General features: G+C 39.9%; 3 protein-coding genes across 5 annotated transcripts in view; all 3 read right to left on the bottom strand.

The window, feature by feature from the left end:
* dst (dystonin) overlaps positions 1-20787 on the bottom strand; it is a 200758-nt gene that overhangs the window by 81686 nt on the left and 98285 nt on the right. For all 3 annotated transcript variants that reach the window (XM_082153876.1, XM_082153877.1, XM_082153878.1), the window contains exons 27-39: positions 20559-20742; positions 19185-19342; positions 18914-19092; positions 17830-17968; positions 17541-17734; positions 17121-17283; positions 16947-17030; positions 16306-16413; positions 16117-16215; positions 15565-15666; positions 8411-8548; positions 6417-6505; positions 6167-6275 (exon numbers count right to left, since the gene is read on the bottom strand). In XM_082153876.1, the coding sequence (XP_082010002.1) occupies positions 6167-6275; positions 6417-6505; positions 8411-8548; positions 15565-15666; positions 16117-16215; positions 16306-16413; positions 16947-17030; positions 17121-17283; positions 17541-17734; positions 17830-17968; positions 18914-19092; positions 19185-19342; positions 20559-20742 (1746 nt within the window). The remainder of the gene's footprint in view (positions 1-6166; positions 6276-6416; positions 6506-8410; positions 8549-15564; positions 15667-16116; positions 16216-16305; positions 16414-16946; positions 17031-17120; positions 17284-17540; positions 17735-17829; positions 17969-18913; positions 19093-19184; positions 19343-20558; positions 20743-20787) is intronic.
* Positions 15-6160, bottom strand: LOC309486537 (uncharacterized protein). The gene is made up of 5 exons (XM_082153881.1): positions 5681-6160; positions 1029-5573; positions 753-899; positions 282-497; positions 15-192 (listed from the first exon to the last, which is right to left on the bottom strand). The coding sequence occupies exons 2-5, from the start codon at positions 5523-5525 to the stop codon at positions 19-21; spliced, it is 5034 nt and encodes a 1677-aa protein (XP_082010007.1). The 5' UTR covers positions 5526-5573; positions 5681-6160; the 3' UTR covers positions 15-18.
* Positions 8555-15557, bottom strand: LOC309486536 (uncharacterized protein). Its single transcript, XM_082153880.1, has 2 exons — positions 12475-15557; positions 8555-11040 (listed from the first exon to the last, which is right to left on the bottom strand). The coding sequence occupies exons 1-2, from the start codon at positions 15493-15495 to the stop codon at positions 8980-8982; spliced, it is 5082 nt and encodes a 1693-aa protein (XP_082010006.1). The 5' UTR covers positions 15496-15557; the 3' UTR covers positions 8555-8979.

Below are 20787 nucleotides of genomic sequence, written 5' to 3'. Positions count from 1 at the left end.
TGTATTTTGGCGACTTTATTAATATGTTCCAAGACAACTTACCTTAATTTGCTGAATCTTGATCTTAATTCTTTCTGTGTCATCAGTATCCATGATATCAAGCTTGGACACCATCGCAGAATCATCTTGTATACAAGCTGATATCTTATCAAGAGAGCTTAGCAAATCCTGATATGAGCTTTCCAAATGGATCTGTAACCCATATATGAAAAAGTGTAAGATCATATAATTTGAATTATTCTATATTATCTCTTGCTTTCTTTTCATAAGACTTCACTAACCTTCACTGTGTCAATGGCTAGTAGAATAGCATTACTTCGCTCAGCTGACAAGCAGCAAACATCTCTGTAAGCATTCTGTATATCTACATAGACTGCAGCCAAATCTTGGTGGATTTGCATGGAAATGAGTTCATCGGCTGAATTCAGAAGTTGTTCTGCTATGCTCAAATCTGCTGTTAGTATGTCAGGGAGAGCAGCAATCTGTCTTTCCAGAGACTAGAAACAGAGAGTGTGGAAGTAGTTGAGGAACAGAAGAAAGGAATTGTGTAGAAGAGTGACAGAATAAAAGGAATCGGCAACAGGCTACAGCAGAGATGATATGTAGAAAGAAAGCACAGAATAAAAGGAATAGGCAACAGGCTACAGTAGAGATGATATGTAGAAAGAAAGAAATGGTCAAATATTAGTAAAAAGCAGGAGTATCTGGGGTCTGCAGGTCATGAGAATTTCAGTGGCAAATAAGTGACAAACCTGAACTTCCTCAAACTGGCAATGCAAGCCCTCAATGTCTTCTGCTAAGGGACCATTGGCCTGCAAGTCGCTTCTTATATCTTCAAGAGTATCGCAATGATCCTGAAGTCTCCCAACACATTCCAAGTAATTCTGGGTGGAATAGCTCTGCAAAAAGTACATCATTATACTTACACCTTTATCTAAAGATATCAAAACATGCACTTGGATGATGCAGAGTTGATAATGCTTTGGAAATTAGCATCTAACTCAGGTGAGAGTAGTAGCAATACTCACTCTCGGTTTGACTTCTTCTGTCTGCTTTATGTTTGGACCATCTGCCACAGAGACCTGGTCGTTAGAGTTGGTTGACTGAAAGACATCATCTGCAGCAGTATCATCTGTGGCTGAGATCTTGTTTTTAGCATCCATGCTTTCATCTCTAAGGACAGTGTCTCCCAAAAGACTGCTAAGCTCTCCACCCACATCCTCAAGCATTCCCTGATCTCTACTTGTGGAGATCCCCTGAATCATCTCCAGTATATCAGTCTGACACTTTGATCCATCATTACTCTCATCAGATGGACAATTCTGAACTTCTCTCTGATCAAGTCCTTCATGTGTTTTCAAATCCAGGAGGATATCTGGATCCCTGATTCTCTCATTTGAGCTGGGATGATTGGCTGGAAAGGATCCAGAGAGGTGCTGAAAATTTTCAGTAATGCTATTAATGGCTTGGCATTTTTGTTTTTGAGTTTCATCCACACTTGCTCCATCCATCTTCATTTGGATGAACTCGTTTAGAAAAACACTGCTTCCCATTGATTTTGGAGCACTTTCATCATTGGCCATTGCCATTTGAGGTAAATGAAGGTTCTCTTCGAGTGGAGCTTCAGCAACTCTACCCTGAGACTGTTTGAAGATGCCTGCCTTTTCCTCACTATTCTGATCAAGCATGACTCTGACAGAAGGACTTGGATTTTGGGGGTCAGTCTGCAATTCACTGGATTCTGTGAACATCTCTTCTGAACAATGACCTGAAGTTGACTCAAAAGTTTCTACCAAGTCTTTTACATGTTTATCATTGTCACTTGTAAAGTCGGAATCAGCTGATCTGGCTATTGCAGTGTCCTTTGAGGCTACTTCATAACAAAACTTGCTTTGCTCGCTTGGGTGTTGTATGTTATGCGTACCTCCGCTTGAATCATCTTGACTAGAGTTAATAGTAATTTCAAGAGGTAATGGCTTGGAATTTACTGTTGATCCAGCTAAATCCTTCAAGTTGAGTGTGTTCTCTGATCCTTTGAAACCTATAGAGTTTTCAATATCACCATTCTGTTCTACATTACAGTCAATGCTGCTTTCTGTACAGATCACTCTGGGCTCAGGTGTTGTTATTGGTGCATTTCTGAAAGTTTCTGACATGTCCTCATAACTACCCGACACATTTACTCTGTTCTCTGTGCAAAACGCTCCTGGATCCTCATCAGAATGCTCATGATCTGGATTCCCATTTATATTATTGGGGTATTTAGCTTCATATGATGCATTGGTCTGAAATGATATTTCCTCTTTCTCATTCAGCAAATTTTGAGCTAGTATGCGGTGACCATCAGTACTTAAATTCACCTCTGTTGCTGTCTCCATAGGAGACGGGACACTTGCTCCACATAAAGACGAGGTCGGCTGTGCTTCTGCAAGTATTTTAACTTGTGCAACATCTTTTACCATTGGTAGCAAAGTGCTCAAGCTCTCAGAGAGCCCCTTGTCGAAATATGCGTTTGTTATTGCAGACTCCACATCAGACCTGTTGAATTCCTGTTCAGGATTAAGTACACTCTCTGATTTTCTTTCATCAGAGAAGACATTACTTTGTGACGAACATGATATCCCACAGTCACTATGTACAGGGCTAACAATTTGACTTGCTATAGTCTCAAGATATGCCCCCTCCCTGACACGCGATGAAGGACTTCCAGTTTCACAAGAAACTTCATCTACAAAAGTGTCAACATTGTTATTTGGCCTTTTTGATTCATTTCCTTCCAAAGTGAACATGCTTTTTCTTTCATCTGTAGTGCTCATCTCATTGTTAGAATCCATAGTCTTGAAATTGCCACATTGTACATCACAATCCTCCCCTATTCCAAGAGTCTCAGATACATCATCATACACATTATCTTTTGTAGAAATAGCTTTAGATGGAACGTCACAAATGGTGGGTAACAGAAGATCCTGACTACTGCTCACACCTGATATATCTGTAGATACCTGCATGGCTTCATCTGATCTTGAGCTCATTTGACCTCTTTTTGCTGAGTCAAGCGCCATAATGTCTACCCTTTTGCCCTGCTGTGAATGTCGCATTCTCTCAGCCTCTTCATCGTCCAACATTCCCGACTGGAGGGCATCATTTACACTGAGCACACACTTTGCCTCTGGATCAATGATGGCATTGCTGATCGGCTCTGAACCGAGAACACTTCTGCTAATATCATCAGTAATCAGACCCGTCTCTAAAGCATCACAAATGCTAATGGTTTTTCCAATTGCTGTATCATAGAAACCACCCAAAAGGTTCTGCTTTTCCATGATCTGTAGAGCTCCCTTACTTGAGATGCAGCCTTTGTTGACAGAAGTGTTCAAAACTGACAGTGTAGCACTTTCGTTATCTTTCAAACCATCCCCTTGAAGCTGCAATGCAAGAACTTCTAAGACAGTCTCTTCATCAATAAGGCCTTTATCGAGAGCACCTTCAAGGTCATACCGTTTTCCAGAGGTGACATCTAAAATCCCACCTTCCTCTACTTGTGCCCTAAGAAGATGTATGGCATAATCTCTCTCAACTTTGTTATCCCACACATCCTCTGTATGTGGGAATTCAGAGGGTATATCTGTATAGTTGGTTGTTTCACTGGCTTTCGAATGTTTTTCTTGGCCTTTAACGGCATCATCACATTCAGGATTCGCTACTATCGAGCACAAACTTGTGGCAGTTGCTGCTATAGAAAAGGCTGTTTGTGATAACTCCATTGTTTTTGACAAGTCGCTTTTGTCTGCTTGGCACTTTCCTGTGCATGAACATATAGAAACCTCAGGCAGTTTGTTCATTTCAATTACAGTCACATGTTCATTACTTCCTAGGCATATATCACACTTCTGATCTGTTGCTAAGGTGTTTACATCAGATTCAAAAGGTACAGTAGGTTCTATGTAATTGTGTAATACTTTCACATTCACTGCTTCATGTTCTTCTTCTGTTGTGCTTTCCAAAGATTCACAAATTTGCAATTCTCCCAGCACATCATAATCAGCATCCAGACAGTCATCGTCAGTGTTAGGAACGCTGCTGTTCAGTGGAGACTCATGCAAATCTTCCGAAATATTATTCATATGAAGGCCGCTAATGTCATCTGCACATTCTGATTCTGATACTTCAAAGAGTAATTTAGCCATTTTATTTAACTGGCAATCAAAGATCAACAGCCTTTGGCCTGACTTTGGATCCATATAGCTATTCATCATAAGGTAGGAAACAAATAACTGTTTCACCTCAGAGAGAGATGGTGCATCTGTGCTGTTTTCGTCACTAATTTCTTCACCGGATGTACAAGATCCTTCCATTTGTAGCTCCCGCATTACCAGCCATGATGAAAACCTGTTATTCAGTTCATCTATATCAGGAAAAACATCTGGGATTTCTATTGTCTTCAACAACTCTTTAGTAAATGTCTCAATCAAGTTATTCTCCACTGCAGAGTCAACATCAACTACCTCAGAGGTTTCAGGTATGTACAAGGCTGTTATGTTCTGCCGGTTACTCAGCAGTTCAGATGCAAGTTTGTCTGTGATTATATTTTGCTGAAGAGAGGTGGAGAAAGAGAGGATTTCACCAGCGTTAGGCCAAAGGAGACCCATAAATGCTTTCTGTCTCTCTAGAACTAACAATGCACTGCTAGAGCTTATTAAGTCACACTGGACAGCCTCGTCAACTGTAAGTCTCACCCCATTGCAAGGATTAACAATGCCACCATTTTGGGCCTGATGGCTCAATATCTCGCTCGCAGTGTCCTGATCAATCAGACCCTCAGATAAGGCCTCCTCAACAGTCAGCTTTTGGCCGGTGTTGGGCTCAACTATGCCTCCTGCAAACAACTGGGTGCTCAGCAACCGAAGCATGGTCTCTCTATCAATGACGCCCTCGTGCATAGCTTTCATAACATTAATCTCTCTCCCAGATGTCGGGGATATAGTTCCATCTTTTCCACATTTCACTGGAAGCAGGCGAAGTCTTGTCGGCTCGTGAATCAGGCTCCTTTGCACAAGCTGACTGAGTGTGACTTTTTCTGCAGTGTTGGGGTCAATCAAGTCCTTCCAAGTGTCCTTTCTCTCTGACATCTGGATAAAGAGTGAGTCGGGTATCAGGCCAAGTTGAAAAGCCCTTTCCAGATGTAGGATATCACCGGTGTATGTTAACCCTCCAGTCGCTAGCTGGATTTCAATGATCTTTATAGCTGTTTGCACAGATATAGCCCCATTTTCCAGGGCTGCTATAACTGGTACTGGTTCTAAAGCAAACTGGGGATCCTGAACACATTTTTTAGCTTTATTCAAGTCTTGCAGTTGCTTGAACATTGTGTCATCCACAAGTTTGTTCTTGAATGCATCCTCCAAGTCCATACACAAGTGCTGTTCAGGCCAAATGAGTCCATTGGTTATAAGTTGAGCCTCTAGAAGACCAAGTCCTGTGTTCTGGTCAATGAGGCCATTGTTCACCGAGCAACACACAGACATGACAGCTCCACTTTCAACATCCAGAATCCCTTGAATGACCTGCAGTGCCTGGAAAGAGATCAAAGAAATCAAGATGTTTCTGAAAGTATGTTCAAACATAATCATTAATAATTTTGATAACAATGTTTGTTATAAATACCATCAAACATACTCACCCATCAGTCAAGTCTATGGATTGTACTAGCTCATGTGCAACAGTGCAAGTCATCAGAAAGAGAAATGGGACGCAATAAAAGCTTACATGCATCTGTGAACAGAACTCTCAGTATTTTGTAGAAAAACACAGTTAGAGAAAACACGCAGAGCATTATGTTATTATGTGCAGTGTGGTGAACCTCATGTAGACAGGGAAAAGAATATCCTGCTGTGAAGAAAGAGTGAGACTGGCTGACATGCAAGGTATGTTTACAGCATACTCAGTTCACCATGAAGTTTTAAAACACACACAAAAAAAGTATTTTTTGCCATCTTTGCAGTAGTGGCATTGAAAAGTTAGAGTGGCTAAGGATTTTGGAAACTGTCTTACCATGCTACATATTTCAAGCTGTCAAAACAAATGTTAGTCATGCAGTAGGAGAGAGTGTTTACACTTTGCACACAATAATCACCATATATAACCACCAATTGGCAGAGGATCTCACCTGATCAGCTGAAGAAGTTGCATCTGCACACTGTTGCGAGAGCTCGTTGTAGGCCTGATGAAGAGATTTTAGCTGCTCTTTTGCCACTTGCTTTTCTTCTTCTGTCATTCTAGTAAAAGAAAACATTTTACAAAAAAATCCTTTAGTGAAAGCACATGAATATGAAAAAATAAGTTAAACAAAACAAACAAGTGCATGCAAATAAACAACGCTATTGGAAGCCGCAATTCATGTCGACATTATAACATACTTGTCACTGTGTTTGGTCAGCATCAGCTGGGTCGTTTTCAATGCTTCTCCAATTTGTTCCTTCTTTGTCACCATCTCCTCCATTGACATCTATAATATAACATAATAATGCACAGTATGCATTAGATTTGTTGCACTTTGAAAGTCACTTCATCCAACATCTACTGTAGGCTAATCAAACATCTGAAATCAGATTAATGTTTTTTAAGCAACCTCTAACCATATAATTTGCAGAAAAAGTGAGTTTATGCCACTATAAGAGTTCCATGATTTAATATTATAATGGGGTTCAAAAGTTTGAGACCACACAGAAAACCTGGGATTCAAAATCTAAATTAACACAGTAAATAAACAACATTTCAGGATTTTGAACATGTTAAAAAAAAAGTTTTTTTCCATCCATTCATTATTTTATCCTCTGTAGGATGCCTCAGCCTATCCCACACTCACCTACGGACAATTTAGTGTCTCCAGTTCACCTATGGTGCATGGATTGTGGGGGAAATCGGAGCATGAAACCCATGCAAACACAGGGAGAACACGCACACTCCATGGATAGAAGCATATGCTAAATGCATAAATGTAAATGTAATCATTTATAGATATTGTGACACTGACCATGTGTGTTTTGTATAAAATGTGTTGCTCCTACTGAAGCACAAAATTCTCTTAATAACATTCACAAATCAAGCTGGTGTAACGGTGTGGTATTCTCAGGAACAGGCTGAAGACTCAGAAGATGAAATCCAAACAACACTTTAATAATAAGAAGAATCACGTCATCACGGGACACTCACATTAACACAACAGTGTAGGTATTACAGTGACCAGACAAGGCGAGCAGGAGAAGGAACAACTTAAGTAATGAACACAACGTGGATAATTACTAAACACAGCTGACGCACATGAACTAATAATGATGGTAACCAATGAGATGGACGAGTAGGGAAACTGAACAAAACATGTGACAGATGAAAACATACTGAAAGTCCATGAACAGAACTAAACTGAACGTGTCAGCTGGATATCATGAGCAACGCATTTTACACAAACCTGTGGAGTCCATGTCAGCTTGTGTGCATGCTGTTATTAAAGCAAATACAGATTCTGAAATGTGTAATTTTTTTTACCAGAAAATGCGAAATACAGGAATTTTCACAATTGGTCTCAGACTTTTGGATCCCACTGTATTTTTAAAGAGATTTTGCCATGTTTATATAAACATCAAGGTTGAGTAATCCATCTTTTGTTTGGAGAAGTATATAGTCTGTCATCAGGGATGTGATTGTAGATGGATGAATGGTCATTTTGACACAACTTTCTAACTTGGCAAACAATTTATTTTAAATGGCATGTAAATTGTTCTCTGCTCTTGGTCAATCAACAGCACATTTACCACCTAAATTACTTGGCTCTGACAACCAGGAAGCACTCCAAAATGAGTGGTGTGCAAGATTGTGTTTGATGAAGTGAAGAGATATAGCAACGTCAGTAGTGCAGGGAATTCTATAACCACCATATCATGCTGTGATTTAAGCCCCAGTGTAATTTGTACAGTTTATCACACTTGTACATGCACAGTATGTTGTTAATGTGGATGATGGAGCTTATGGATACATTTTCATTGGATTATTATTGTTGCCCCATGTGTAAAATGGAACATGACCTCATGGCTGGTCCAGATGTAATATAACAAAATAGTGATTAAATCACAATTTGAAATGAAAGGGTAGATACATTATGGGTAAATATTCTATGTGAAATGTGGGTGGATAATAAAAGCAAGCAACAAGTATGTGAACAACAAACATATGAAGAGATACAAAATAATAATCTTTATTCAGAAAAACAACAATGTAAGTGTGTTTTGATGTTTTTGACATATTAGCAAAGTTTGGAATGTTCACCACGTGGACAAGATGCTGACATTAAAACAGCTACAGATAGACCTGTTAAAAACGATGAAAAACCAATGGGATAGTTTGACTTGTTTACCTGGGGTTTACTAGTGCTCTCAGTGCTGGGTTTACCATCACTTTGAGCTTTTCCATCTTTGTTCAGATTTGTTTTCATACTGGACAATAACTTGTTAACTTTATCGCCATGTTCTTTCTTCTCATCCTCAACAGACCTCTAAAATTATTGGAAAGAAATTGTAGGGTGGATTAGAAAACAATTTAGAACATTCATTATTAGCGCAAAGGAAATCAGTGTTTGAATACAATATACTGTACAGAAAGGAATGAGTAGGTCTATTTTGCTCCCAGCCATTTTACATGGAAGCATGCTTGGCAATAAATTAAAAATGCCATCAAAAAAAGAAAATGGATCATATAAGATATGAGACATTTTTAAACAATATCTTACAGTAGAAAACAATTCCCATATTTTAAAGAATCCCATTTTCACCATGTTTTTTTCAGGATAAAAATATATATTCTTCTATATTAGTTAATGCTCCACCACAAAGGGTTGCTAATATACTAGCTATGCCAATTACTTTTTTCTGCCATTTACAAAACATTCACCCAAAAATGGCCTGATTTTAGAAGTCGAGTAGCACATCAGAAGTGCCGATAGGTCCAGAAGTATTGGAAAGATGAAGTATTGCCAGTACTATGGGGCTTTGTTACTTCAAGAAGGACTAACCCAGTGTGGCTGTCAAAAACACTCTTTTCTAGAGCTTCCTTGAAAGACATTTTTCGCTTGGTTTTGGGGCAAGTGATACATTTCAAATGGGAATTGTCATGTTGAAGATGTGCAGCAGTTGCTTTGTCGATCAAGCAATTCTGTATGCCATCCTCCAATGAGACTCTCTCTTGGCTCTCTGGGTTTATGAGCCCACCTGTTGCCATTTGAAACTCAAGACACCTCGCTGCAACATCCTTTGGGAAAAGGTTCTCTTGCATTGCCTGAGCCACAGTCAAAGTCTTTCCATTTTGAGGGTGAATGATACCATAGTAGGCTTGCTCACATAGCTGGATCTGTCTGGCAAAACCTTCATCCAAGAGTCCTCGATGTTGTGCCTCTGTAATCAGAACCCTTTCACCAGATGCTGGATCACAGATGCCTCCAGTGCAAGCCTGGGCTTCTAGCAACCTCAATGCCGTGAGTCGGTCCACAAGGTTCTGCTGGTGCCCTTTGAAAACCGGAAGTCGTTTCTTCAAAGAAACATCCCAGAGACCTGCAACAGGACCGTTTGAAACTTTAAAGACAACTCTTCTGGAAATCAAAAGATCAGCAAACTCTGAAATGCTGAGCTGACCACTCCGGTAGCTATTGAGCTCTTCTATTTGGAGAATTTTCAGACTAAGAGCATTTTCAATGCAAAGCTGCCGTCCAGTCTTATGGTCTGTTAGGATGTGTAAAAGATTCCTACTTGAGTCCATGATTGTTATCTCTTGCCATTCGCTCTCTTGTCGTGAAAGAAACAGGTAAGTTCTCTTGTCAATGTGACCGGCCTTATATGCTTCATAGGCTGACATTTTCGCACCATTAGAAGTGTTGATGACCGATATTCTGTGTTTGCTGGAAGGTGAGAGGGTGAAGAGATGTTGGTCACCAAAAGGAAGAAGATATACTCCACCATTGACATCATATACACAGATTCGGAGCAGTTCGCTGTAGTATGCCTTCTGCCCTGTTTCTGGGTAGTGAAAATCTTTTGGGTTACTGACTGAATCATAGAGACTTTGAAGGGTGGTTTGATTTATGAGCCCCTGCTCTAGTGCACAATCCATGGGTACTCTAATTCCAATCAATGGATGAATCAAACCTCCAGTAGCGATTTGAGTTTCCATTATCGCTTTCCCTCTATGTCTATCTAGAATTCTCTCCTCCATAGCCTGAAACACTGATAGAATCTTCCCAGCATGAGTATAGCCACTGACTGCCTTGTAAGCATCACTTATTTTGTCTTTGAGGTCCTCAGTAATGATACCTTTCTCAAAAGCAACTGAAGGAGAGTAACCTTCACCTGTCATAGGATCAATAATGTATCCTGTGGCAGCTTGCGCTTCCAAAAACTCAATGGCATATGTTTTAGATATTAATCCTCCTGCAACAGCATCGAGGAAGGACAGCTTTTTCTTGCTAGACTCCATATAAACACCTGCAATTGAGGACGGTTTACCAACAAACTGAGCAAGTGATGTTTCTATCTCCGCCATAGTGATGAGGCCTGTTTGCAACTTGAGTGCAATTTCCTGAGTAATTATATTCGTTTTTATTAACTTTTTAATACTTATCCGTCCTCTGAGACCTTGAATTTTATGGGAAGAAGACTCCAATTTTAGCCCTTTCGATTTACTTGCTATAGGCAAGTCAGAAGCAAGATCGATGGAGGACTCAGAATCATTGATATTGAATGTAACAGTCTGGCTTTTACCAGACCTGCCTTTATCAAGCGAGCTTTTCCTGAGTATAGGATCAGTGATGTCACTCTGACCGTTACCAACCATCACTTGATTTGTGTGCATTTCAAATGCATTCGAATTCTGGAGTGGAACCGAATTTTCTGTTTTCTTGGTAGCATATTCCAGAGTTCCCTCGTTGATTACTTGCATTTTCGTTTGCTTGACCTTTTGTAGCTCCTCCAGCACTTTTTCCTTTTCCAGTGTTGCTATCTGCAAGCATGAGATAATTTATGCAATTAGAGCAAACTAAGTTTAGATGTAACATCCTATCTACTATATTCTCAGATCTTGACAAATATGAAACTGATCCTGATCCAGACTCTATGATGATGATACCGTACTGTACACTTACATATATATTACATTTTGTAATAAACATATTTAATTATATATTACATTACATTTATATATTTACAGATTCATTAATATTTAGATAAGAGTTAAGGTGAAGTGTGTGATTTCTGCACTATAAGAACCGCAATATATAGCTTCCTCTCTACCCCATCTTCAACTGCTTTTATTCACAAAAGTGAGGACTATTTGCCTCATGCAATTATTGCACTATTACTGTCTGGGGTATATAGGTGGTGAACAGGATTGAAATTAATAGAATTTATAGTGATCACGGCAACAATAATTTTTCAAATGATGATAAAATTCTGGAGAAAAGCAGGGAGGTCAACCATCAAATGACCTATGGTACTTTCAAACTTTTGGTGCACACTTGATGTCAGAATTTAGTTAATTTGGATAATGTGAACACTGTTTTTTAGAACTTGGTTGCACACCTGTAACCCATGACTGAGTCCACCTAAAAAGGTGGTTTGGGGTACTCCGGTACAATTTGCTGCTGATATGAATGCAATTGTCCTAAATCGTTAAAGGGATCTGCTATTGGTGATGTATGATTGGTCGAATTGTGTCAGTGTGTGCTCGCTCACTTTCTTGACAAGTAGGATTGATGCACTGCAAGCAGAGATCTAAGACCCTGTACAGACCCTGTAACAGACCAGGCTCGACAACTGTGTAAACAATAACATGGACACAGAATTTCAAGCTTTGCTGACTTTGTTGCAGCCATTGTGCAGTTAAACTCTGCACTTTATAATACTGCAGCTGCCTACATGCGCAAGAGGCAAGCTATTATTAGAGTAATCGGCAACAATCGGTAACTGCTAAGACTTGTACGTGCATGCCCAGTGTGCATGAATGGTCATGTGACATACATTTTCGGTTGTGTAGTGTGGGCCGAGATCTTTTCTGAAAAGCAGTGGAAATGCCAGTATGGACGAGGATCGTTTTAATTTTCAAAATGCCATGTTAAAACGGTAACACACTAGTGTAAACAGGGCCTAAATGTGAGGTGAGTAAACCTATCTATTTTGCTGCCTTGTCCCGCATTGTCTTTACCTAACAACAAGGGTAAACAACTGCCACTTTGTTGATACAAGCGTACTGAGGATCTCACCCACAAAATATAAGTGTGAATAGAATACAGGAGGAGCAACTGACTAAGCAATGGAACCGAGTGTGAAAGTACCTTTACTTATAGTTATATCTGCACATTGTTAAAACACAAAGAAATTACACACTTCACCTTTTAATGAAAGTTTTACAAAACTGCGAATGCACCTGAAGTCGTACCTCAGAGCTTATTTTCATTTTCTTTAGTTCCTCCTCCAGGTTCTGTTTCGCTTCTTCGTACGACGCAACAATTTTCTGAGTCAGCTGAAGTTCAGTCCTCAGCTTTGCTAGCTCTTCGTCTTTGGCACACTGATGATTGGCCTGTCCAAGTGGCTCCAATTCTTTTAGATGTTTCTGCCCAGAATTGACCGCTACCTCAAGCTTCAGATTCTTCTCCTGTAGAGACTTCATGTCCTTGATGTATGAGACAATCTGTTCTTTTAGAGATTTTCCTTCCCTTTCCGAGATGTTAAATTTCTGCTCAGACTCTGCCAACATTTGCTTTAACCTTGATATCTCGTTTGAGCTGTCTTTGTGAATATTGTCAAGTTGAAAAATATTAGATTTTACCCTGATTTTTTCAGTTTCCAACTCAGAAATCTTTGATTTTGCTTTGAGAAGTTCAAGGTCAAGAATTCCCCTCTGTCTGTCAGATTCGTCCAAATGTGTGCGTACATTGCAGAGGTGTTGTTCAGCCTCTTGTTTGGCTTTTGTTGCATTAGCAATTAATGCCTTCAGCTTCTCCACTTCTTGAGACAGGTGCTTGTTGTCCCTCTCTGCAGTTTCCACAGTATGCGAGTGCTCCGTTGATTTCCTCTCATGCTCCAATTTTAAGCGTGATTCTTGCAGCGAGAGCTTTTGCTCCATTTCAGCCTGCACTATCTTCAGTTGAGTCTCATAGCCTTTCTTTTGTAAGTCGAGTTTACCTTTGAGATCATCAAGCATCTTTTTACAGTTGTCCAATTGTTCGCCAAGCTTTTGTGACCTCAACTCAGCAGCTGCTGTTTGATTTTGCTTCTGCTTAAGCTCTTCATTGGTTTGTCTCAACTTCTGCTTCAGTTCTGATGTTTGGAGAGTTAAACTTGTAATTTTGTCTTCTGCAGCATTCCTATCCTTTTGAAAAGTGACTAGCTCTTGTTTTAAATTCAGTACAGATTTATCTGCGCTCGAGCTCATTTCTCGCATAAAAGAACTTTTCCTTTGGAGTTCAGCCTCAAATTCTTTGAGTTTGGACTGGCTTAACCTGTTTTCTTCAGTCACCCGCTGTAGCTCATCTTTTGTTCTTTTTAGAGTGGTACTAAGATTATCAAATTCACATTTTAAAACCTGTAACTTCTGGTCAGCGGTTTGCTTATCCCTCTGAAGAGATGAAATGTCCAGTTTCAGGCTTTCTGTGGCTTTTTCTGAACTTCCACTGATCCTGCTAATTGTCTGCTTACATTTCAAAAGCTCATTTTCAAGTTCTCGCACCTTTGCCATGCTTTTCTTACCTTCAGATGACTCCCTTTGAGATTCTCCTATGGATTTCTTCAATGCCATGTTCAGGTTATTTATCTCAACTTTATGTTCCTGAACCTTCTGATTAGCCAGATTCCTCTCAGTGGTTATGGAACTCATCTCTGCTTTGAGACTTGAAATATCTTTTTCATAGTTGGTGATGGTCAATGTGAGAGACTTGATCTTCTGCAGTAGCTCGGATGTCTTTTTGGCTTCTTCGTTGTAATCTTTAAGTTTGATTTGAAGCTCATGAGATACCTGTGTTTTATTCAGAAGTTCCTCTTCAAATATTTTTACCTGAGATTTTGCACTTTCTGCCTGGGATCTGAGTATATTAATTTGCTGTTCCTTACTGTCAATCTCAATGGATGCTCTATCGAGTTCTGCTTTCACATTTTTAATGGAACGCTCAATGTCCATGTTAATCTTCTTGAGTTCTTCTACTTTCTTAGTAAGCTGCGTCACATGCGAGGAACTTTTTTGAAGCTCTAATTCAAGGTTTTTGATTTTGAGTTGAGCTTCCTTCTCTGTTCTTGTCTTCAGATTGATCTCTTCTTTGGCTCTCTGCAGTTGCTCTTTCAAAACCTCTGCCTCACCTTTCAGGGTTTTAATCTTTTGGTCAGCATGTGATTTGTCTTGCTGGATTGACTCAATACTTACCTTAAGATGTCGGGTATCACTTTCCAATAACTGATTCTTTCTATTTAGTTCATTGACCTTGAATGTCATATGCTCTACTTCAGTCTGTTTGGAAGACAACTCATCTTCCATGCACCTAAATTTATGAGCGCTCTCCTGTTCCAAGGAGGACTGCTGTAGAAGTTTCCCTTGGTTGACCTTGAGTTGGTCCTTTATGCCATCAACCTCTGTCTTCTGGAACAGCACTCTCTGCTCCAGAGCCGATTTGTCCCTTTGGAGAGACTTGATTTGTTCTTGATACACATAGACAGACTTTTTCAGTTCAGAAGATTCTTGTCTTAATTCTTCTGCTTTCTGTCTCATGTTGGACCTATCTGCATCCATTTCCACTTGAAGCTTCTTCAGCCTGTTGTTTGCCTCGTCTAAGAGCTCTTTGAAACGTTGGGCTTTCTCCTCAGCCACAGTTTTGTGGACAATGAATGAGTTTAATTCAGACTTCAAGGTCTTGATCTCAGTCTCAGCTCGTTTCTTGCCCATAATGAGCTCTTCCATTTTACGTTGCAGGACATCTGCCTCAGATTCAGAATGGATTTTCGAAGAACCGGTTGTAAAAGTGGACAGTTGAGCACCTTCTATGGAGAAACCCAACAAGGATTCACCTTGCTTCATTCTGACTTCTGGCTTGTGTGCCAGATCCATTTCCATGATTCTCACTTGGCTAAGGAGCTCTGCCTCTGCATCTTCCTTAGCCCTCAGTTCTCGCTCTAACGTACGACTGTGCTCCTCCAGGCCCTGTACATCACTGTCCTTGCGACGTAAATGATCTTCCAGCTTCTTACGGGCTAATGTACTTTCCTCTATGCTCTTTTTAAGGTTGCGGAGGCTCTCTTCCAGGGAGGCCTGTTTGGCCTCTGACTGCTGAACCTGTTGTCGAGCACGATTAAGCTCTTGCTCGATGGAACCTTTGCTTTTGATCACACCTTCTAGTTCAACACGATATTTCTGGGCCTCATACTCAGCCTTTGACCTCTGTACAGTCAAGTCCTCAATTGACTTTTTATGCATCTCAAGGTCTGCTCCCAAGATGTCCAGCTGCTGTTGCCTGTTAGACAGTGATGCCTCGAGTTCCAGTACCTGACGCCGGAGCCTGGTGATCTCCTCTTCACTTGCAGCTTTCTGTAGCTCCATGCTCTCAGTCCAGCTTAAGTACTCCGCATTTTCCAATGATTTCCTCCTCTGTAATGAAAGATACAGTCATCTTCCAGTCAACCACTTGGAAGAGAACAGGCGGTTCTTGCCCACTTACCAATAAAGGTTGAAAAACCAACACCACCACCAAGTGTTTGCATATACTCTTCAGCATTTTTCCAGGACATGCTTTCCCAAGAGACAAGGTCAACAGCAATGATACAAAATACAGCAATATGTGCTATTTTGTATCAAAATATATTTCCAAGCACCAAAAAACATTTTGAATTGCAGGAAAGAGTGTAATAAATATGTGTGCAGCATGTTTGGGTGTGTGTGATTGCTCTAATGGAACATGGCTGGGAGCAAAGCCTTGCTAAATAACATGCAATGAAAAAAAAGGGAAAGGGAACATTAGCATTTCAGCTATAATGCTAATGCTAATGAACTCTATTCGATGAAGCATGAAAGACAGGAAAAAGTCAACAATTGCCTTACCTCATCCTCTTCCGCCCTCTTCAGTGTTTCACCTGCAAACTTAACATACTGTGTCATGAGAGTAACCAGGGCTGTGTAACGTGTACGAAGGTCCATAAACTGAGGAGGGAAACAAAGACATACATACTCAAACAAAATCAAAAGAATAGCAGTGTAAGCCTATGAAAATAGGTTATATTTCTCCCGTACCTCCTGCTGGATGACATCAGAGGAACTCTGCATCTTCCTCCTCTTCACTGGGGATTTATGCTGAGAGTCAACCATGGCTCTATAGGTCATCAACTGCAGTTCATAGTCCTTAAAGACAAACAAGGATGGAAAAACACACTATAAATAAGAAACACTTAAATAAAAGTTTCTTTGCTATCTGCTTAATTGTTTTTATTGTATTGTTTCCCAGGGGATGGAGTATTTAAGGGTATACCATTTCCACATAAAATTACTATAATGGTACTATGATAAAGGACTGGTGTCACATGGTAATACCATGGTACTACATGATTACAATATTCGGTAGCACTTTGCTTTACAGTTCTGTTCCAAATGTACATACTATGTACTTATTATAGTAATTATAATAACTGGGTAATAACTAGGTACTAACCTTGAACCTACCCCTACACCTAACCATGTAGTTACCTTATACTGCTTACTACTTTCTTAGGTAAGTACACTGTAAGTACATGTAAGTGTATGCACTGTAAAATAAAGTGCAACCCGTTATTCACATGAGACAGCATACCTTAGAACCCGAAGACAAAAAATTGTATTACCATGTTACCATATATTTTGTTATGTCAGAATATTTTAAAGTAATAATTTTGCCTTACTTTTACTCCAACTGCATAATGCTCTGAATACTTCTGGCACTCCTCAATTTTGCTCTGTTTTTGCTCGATTTCTGCAACCAAAACCTAGAAATAAAGCAAATTATAAGGATTTGATGCTAGTAAACTAGATGGACAACATATACAGGTTACCTAAGAGTTTTGTTTTTTTCATACTTTCTGCTGGTTAAGGAACTCGGCCAACGCCTTGCTGTCCTCAGGTTGATTCTCTTGGGCCTTGAGTTGCTTGGCTTCCATTTCTTTGCTCCATTCATCCAGGCTGTTGTATGTGTCTTTGTAATACTTAAGAGATTTGCTGATGCCTTCCAGGTCTCGAAGCCTGAATACAAAGAAACACAAATACATCATCCATAATGAACAAGATAAATTGTGCATTATCAAAATAAACGTACATGCATTAAGCTACATGCATTCCTCTAGCTCATATGGTAAATCATGATGCTAGCGACGCCAAAGTAATGGTTTGATTCCAGATAAAATGTATACCCTAATTGCAATGGGTAAAGTGTCTGCCAAATGTATTAATGTATATGTAATAAATAAATGAAAAACACAATAATCCCTAAACTTAATGACCTGTTTTCAATCTGAGAGTGGATGTTTTGCCATCGTTCTTTGAGCTGGTCGGCCTTCTCCTTGTGCCAATCCAAATCAAAGTCTCTCTCGTTGTGCGTTTTGAACATACGCTCGCTGACCACTCGTGCCTTTTGCAGCTCGTCTTCCAAGTCATGGAATACCTCGCGTCTTTCATCGATTTCAGACCTCCATTGCTAAAAATCACGATCAAAAGTGTTAAGTCAAAGATGTTCCATGATTAAACCATCATCGAGACAGCATTTTCAAAGATACAATGAGAGTTTATTACCTTGAGAGTGCTCACAACACCATCGATAGATTTGATATTAGCATTGATTGTATCCTCCTCACACAACTTGGCTTCATAAAGTTTGACCAGAGCTTCGGCACTCTGACTGTGTTTCACCACCAAGCTCACTGTCTTCAGCCTGAGTGTAAAAGATAATCAAGTCAAACAAGTAAGATTAAAGCTGATTAAAGGGTTCATATTATGTTGTTTTTTTCATGTTCATCTTTCTTAGTATGTAATGTTGCTGTTTGAGCTTGAAAAAGGTTTCCAAAGTCCCTCCAGCGGGAGTTATTCTCTATATCAGTGTCACTATTTTTGAACTCCCTGAAGTTCAAACCATTGTAGTCTTGAGTTTCTTCCAGGAATGATCATGTCACAATATTCCTCATTATAATAATTAATACGCAGAATAAAGGGGCGGGGCCTGGTTGAGTTAGTTAGTAGAGTGTTAAACTGGCGGTTATGGTAAGGGGACGGGACATTTGCCAAACACACTCGAAGCGCTTGACCAATCACAACACACTGATCCAGCCGACCAATCAGAGCACAGTGTGCTTTTCAGTAGGAGGGGCTTCATAGAGACAGGAAATGAACAGAGCGTTACTGACAGACTGGTAAGAGAGGAGCTGCAACAATGGAGAATATGGGGGAAATAATGTGTTTTTTGAACATTCAAGCATAAAAACCTATTCTAGTAGAGCCCAAAAACAAAATCAAGACTCAAGAAAATTGCCATATTAGGTTTTTTTGCTAGGATCTCAGCATGTAATCCTTGTTTGGGATACGCGGCAAATGAATTTCAAGCATTGAGCTTTTTTACTCTTTTTGGAAGGATCTTGTATCTTGAAATCATGTCAAATGTGGATTGAAAAATGTGCAAGATCCTTTTCTATCTTTTTGATGAAAGCAAAGAGCAAACAGAGAGCAGAGAATGTGAGGAAGTGTCACAAGACAGATTAAAACAGTGCTTGCATGAGCACCTCGGCTCAATGTGCTGAAGCACATCTTCTAACCACTAGGTCACATCAGTAATACTCATCTTTACTCTAAACACATCTCATTTGAGGACTGAGTAAAGACTCACTTCTCCAGGTAGATGCAGCACATGGAGTAGACCTGGTTGGTGCTCTGGGTGAGGATGCTGAGCTCAGAGGAAAGCGTGGGGACGGATGGAGAGGCGGATGCTTGCCTGAGGAAAACTTCACACTTCTCTCTCAGGGTCTCCAGGTCTTCCTTCAACCTATCCAGCTCTACCTTCTTTTTCTGGAATGAGTGAGAAGGAGAGGCCAGATGTATTACAGAAATTAATCCATATTTTACAATGGACATCCAAAAAACGAAGCTGAAGATCAAACCTCCTGTTCGGTGATGCGCAGAAGACACTCCTGCAGGTCATCTCTGTCTAGCGGAGTACGGATTTTCCTGATCAGCTGTTCCTCATGACCCTCCACACGCATGCGGAAGTTACGCACCTCAGTTATGAAGAGGTTGTACACAGACTCCTCGTGTTCTTCTGTTGACCACCAGAGGGCAATGCATTACATCAGTTAGACATCATGTCCATACAATAATTGATAGTTTGTTTGCCTGTTTCTGTTTCTTTGAGAAAATGCATTGAAAATGTAGCTAGTGGCAACACATCTAAGCCGAACTGATCTAACACTTGTGTATGTGCATGTAAATCTTGCAGACAATTCATATTTCAGGACTTCATTATTAGACTACAGGCAGCAGATATAGTGAACTTATGAGACGTCTCAACAAGAGCAACAAAAACAGAAATATTTAAAGTGCACTCAGTAATTACACAATGGTTTTAGATGCATTACAAAATGATCAAAACTGTACTTCAACTGTCTGTTGAAATTTAAATGCATACCCACAAACACTTGCTCCCTAATTTCTAATGTTGATGAGGAGATCTGTGCATGGATAATACATCATTCCTTATAGTATTAACATTCTACTTAATAGGCTCAGGAGAACACGTGCTTAATGTATGGTGGCACCAGTCACTGCTAATTCAAACGTATAGTTCAACTATTCTCTAGTCTAGACACCCCCGCAGTTCATTACTATCAGTCCCTGTTGCCCTGGTTTCCTGATATGGCCACTGTCTGAAAATGCATGACTTCTGGTCCCTTTGTTGTACAGTCAAACCAAAATGTATTCAGACACCTTCAACATTTCTCACATTATCACAGTTTATTCACTATAGTTTAGAAAATGGTAATAAAATATGAGCAGAACTCAGTTGATATTTGACTGGTTTTGTCCGTCCTTCTGTTAGACTCTCACACAAATGAATTATGTTGAATATCTGTCAGCTGTTAAATTTAACTACACAATTAGATAATACCAGTTTAGCTCAACCAATCACCAAGCAATGCTTCATTTTGTTCAGTCTGTGTGTAAAAAGAGCATTAGCAATTAAAGACAAAACACTTCAGCAAAACATGGTCAGGTCAAAGTGTCGGAATAATATTTGGTCCCAAATTTTTCTAAATGCTACTGGTAGTCACTGTATGAAGAGTGTTTGGGTATAATATGTCACAGTTTACTTTATTTTGCTCTCCTTACTTACATAAATGAAATATAGTGTCCTGCACACACTAGTAAAACAATATAAAAATGATATCTGGTGTCTGAATAACTTTTGGTTTGACTGTATTTGGGCGTGTGTGTGTGGGCGTGTGTGTGTGTGTGTGTGTGTGTGTACAGTAACTTGCCTCTCTCTGCAGATTTGAGGAGTTCCTCATAATACTCCTTACAAGCCAGAACCTCCTTCTCCAGCTGGGCACAATCAGCCACGGTGAAAACATCAGATTCATCGCTGTCCCTCAAGAAGTCCTCGAAGTGGGACGTCAGGCTGCCCAGCACCTGCTCGTGATCACCTGGCAATAAGGTCTTGATCTAGGGAGGAAAATTTACATCGCACTATAAGTTCACTATGTTTTA

The sequence above is a fragment of the Leuciscus leuciscus genome, assembly GCF_965113295.1.
Source record: "Leuciscus leuciscus genome assembly, chromosome: 22".
Classification (NCBI taxonomy): Eukaryota; Metazoa; Chordata; class Actinopteri; order Cypriniformes; family Leuciscidae; genus Leuciscus; species Leuciscus leuciscus.
The sequence above is the reverse complement of the archived record's forward strand: the minus strand, read 5'-3'. Positions and strand labels throughout refer to the sequence as shown.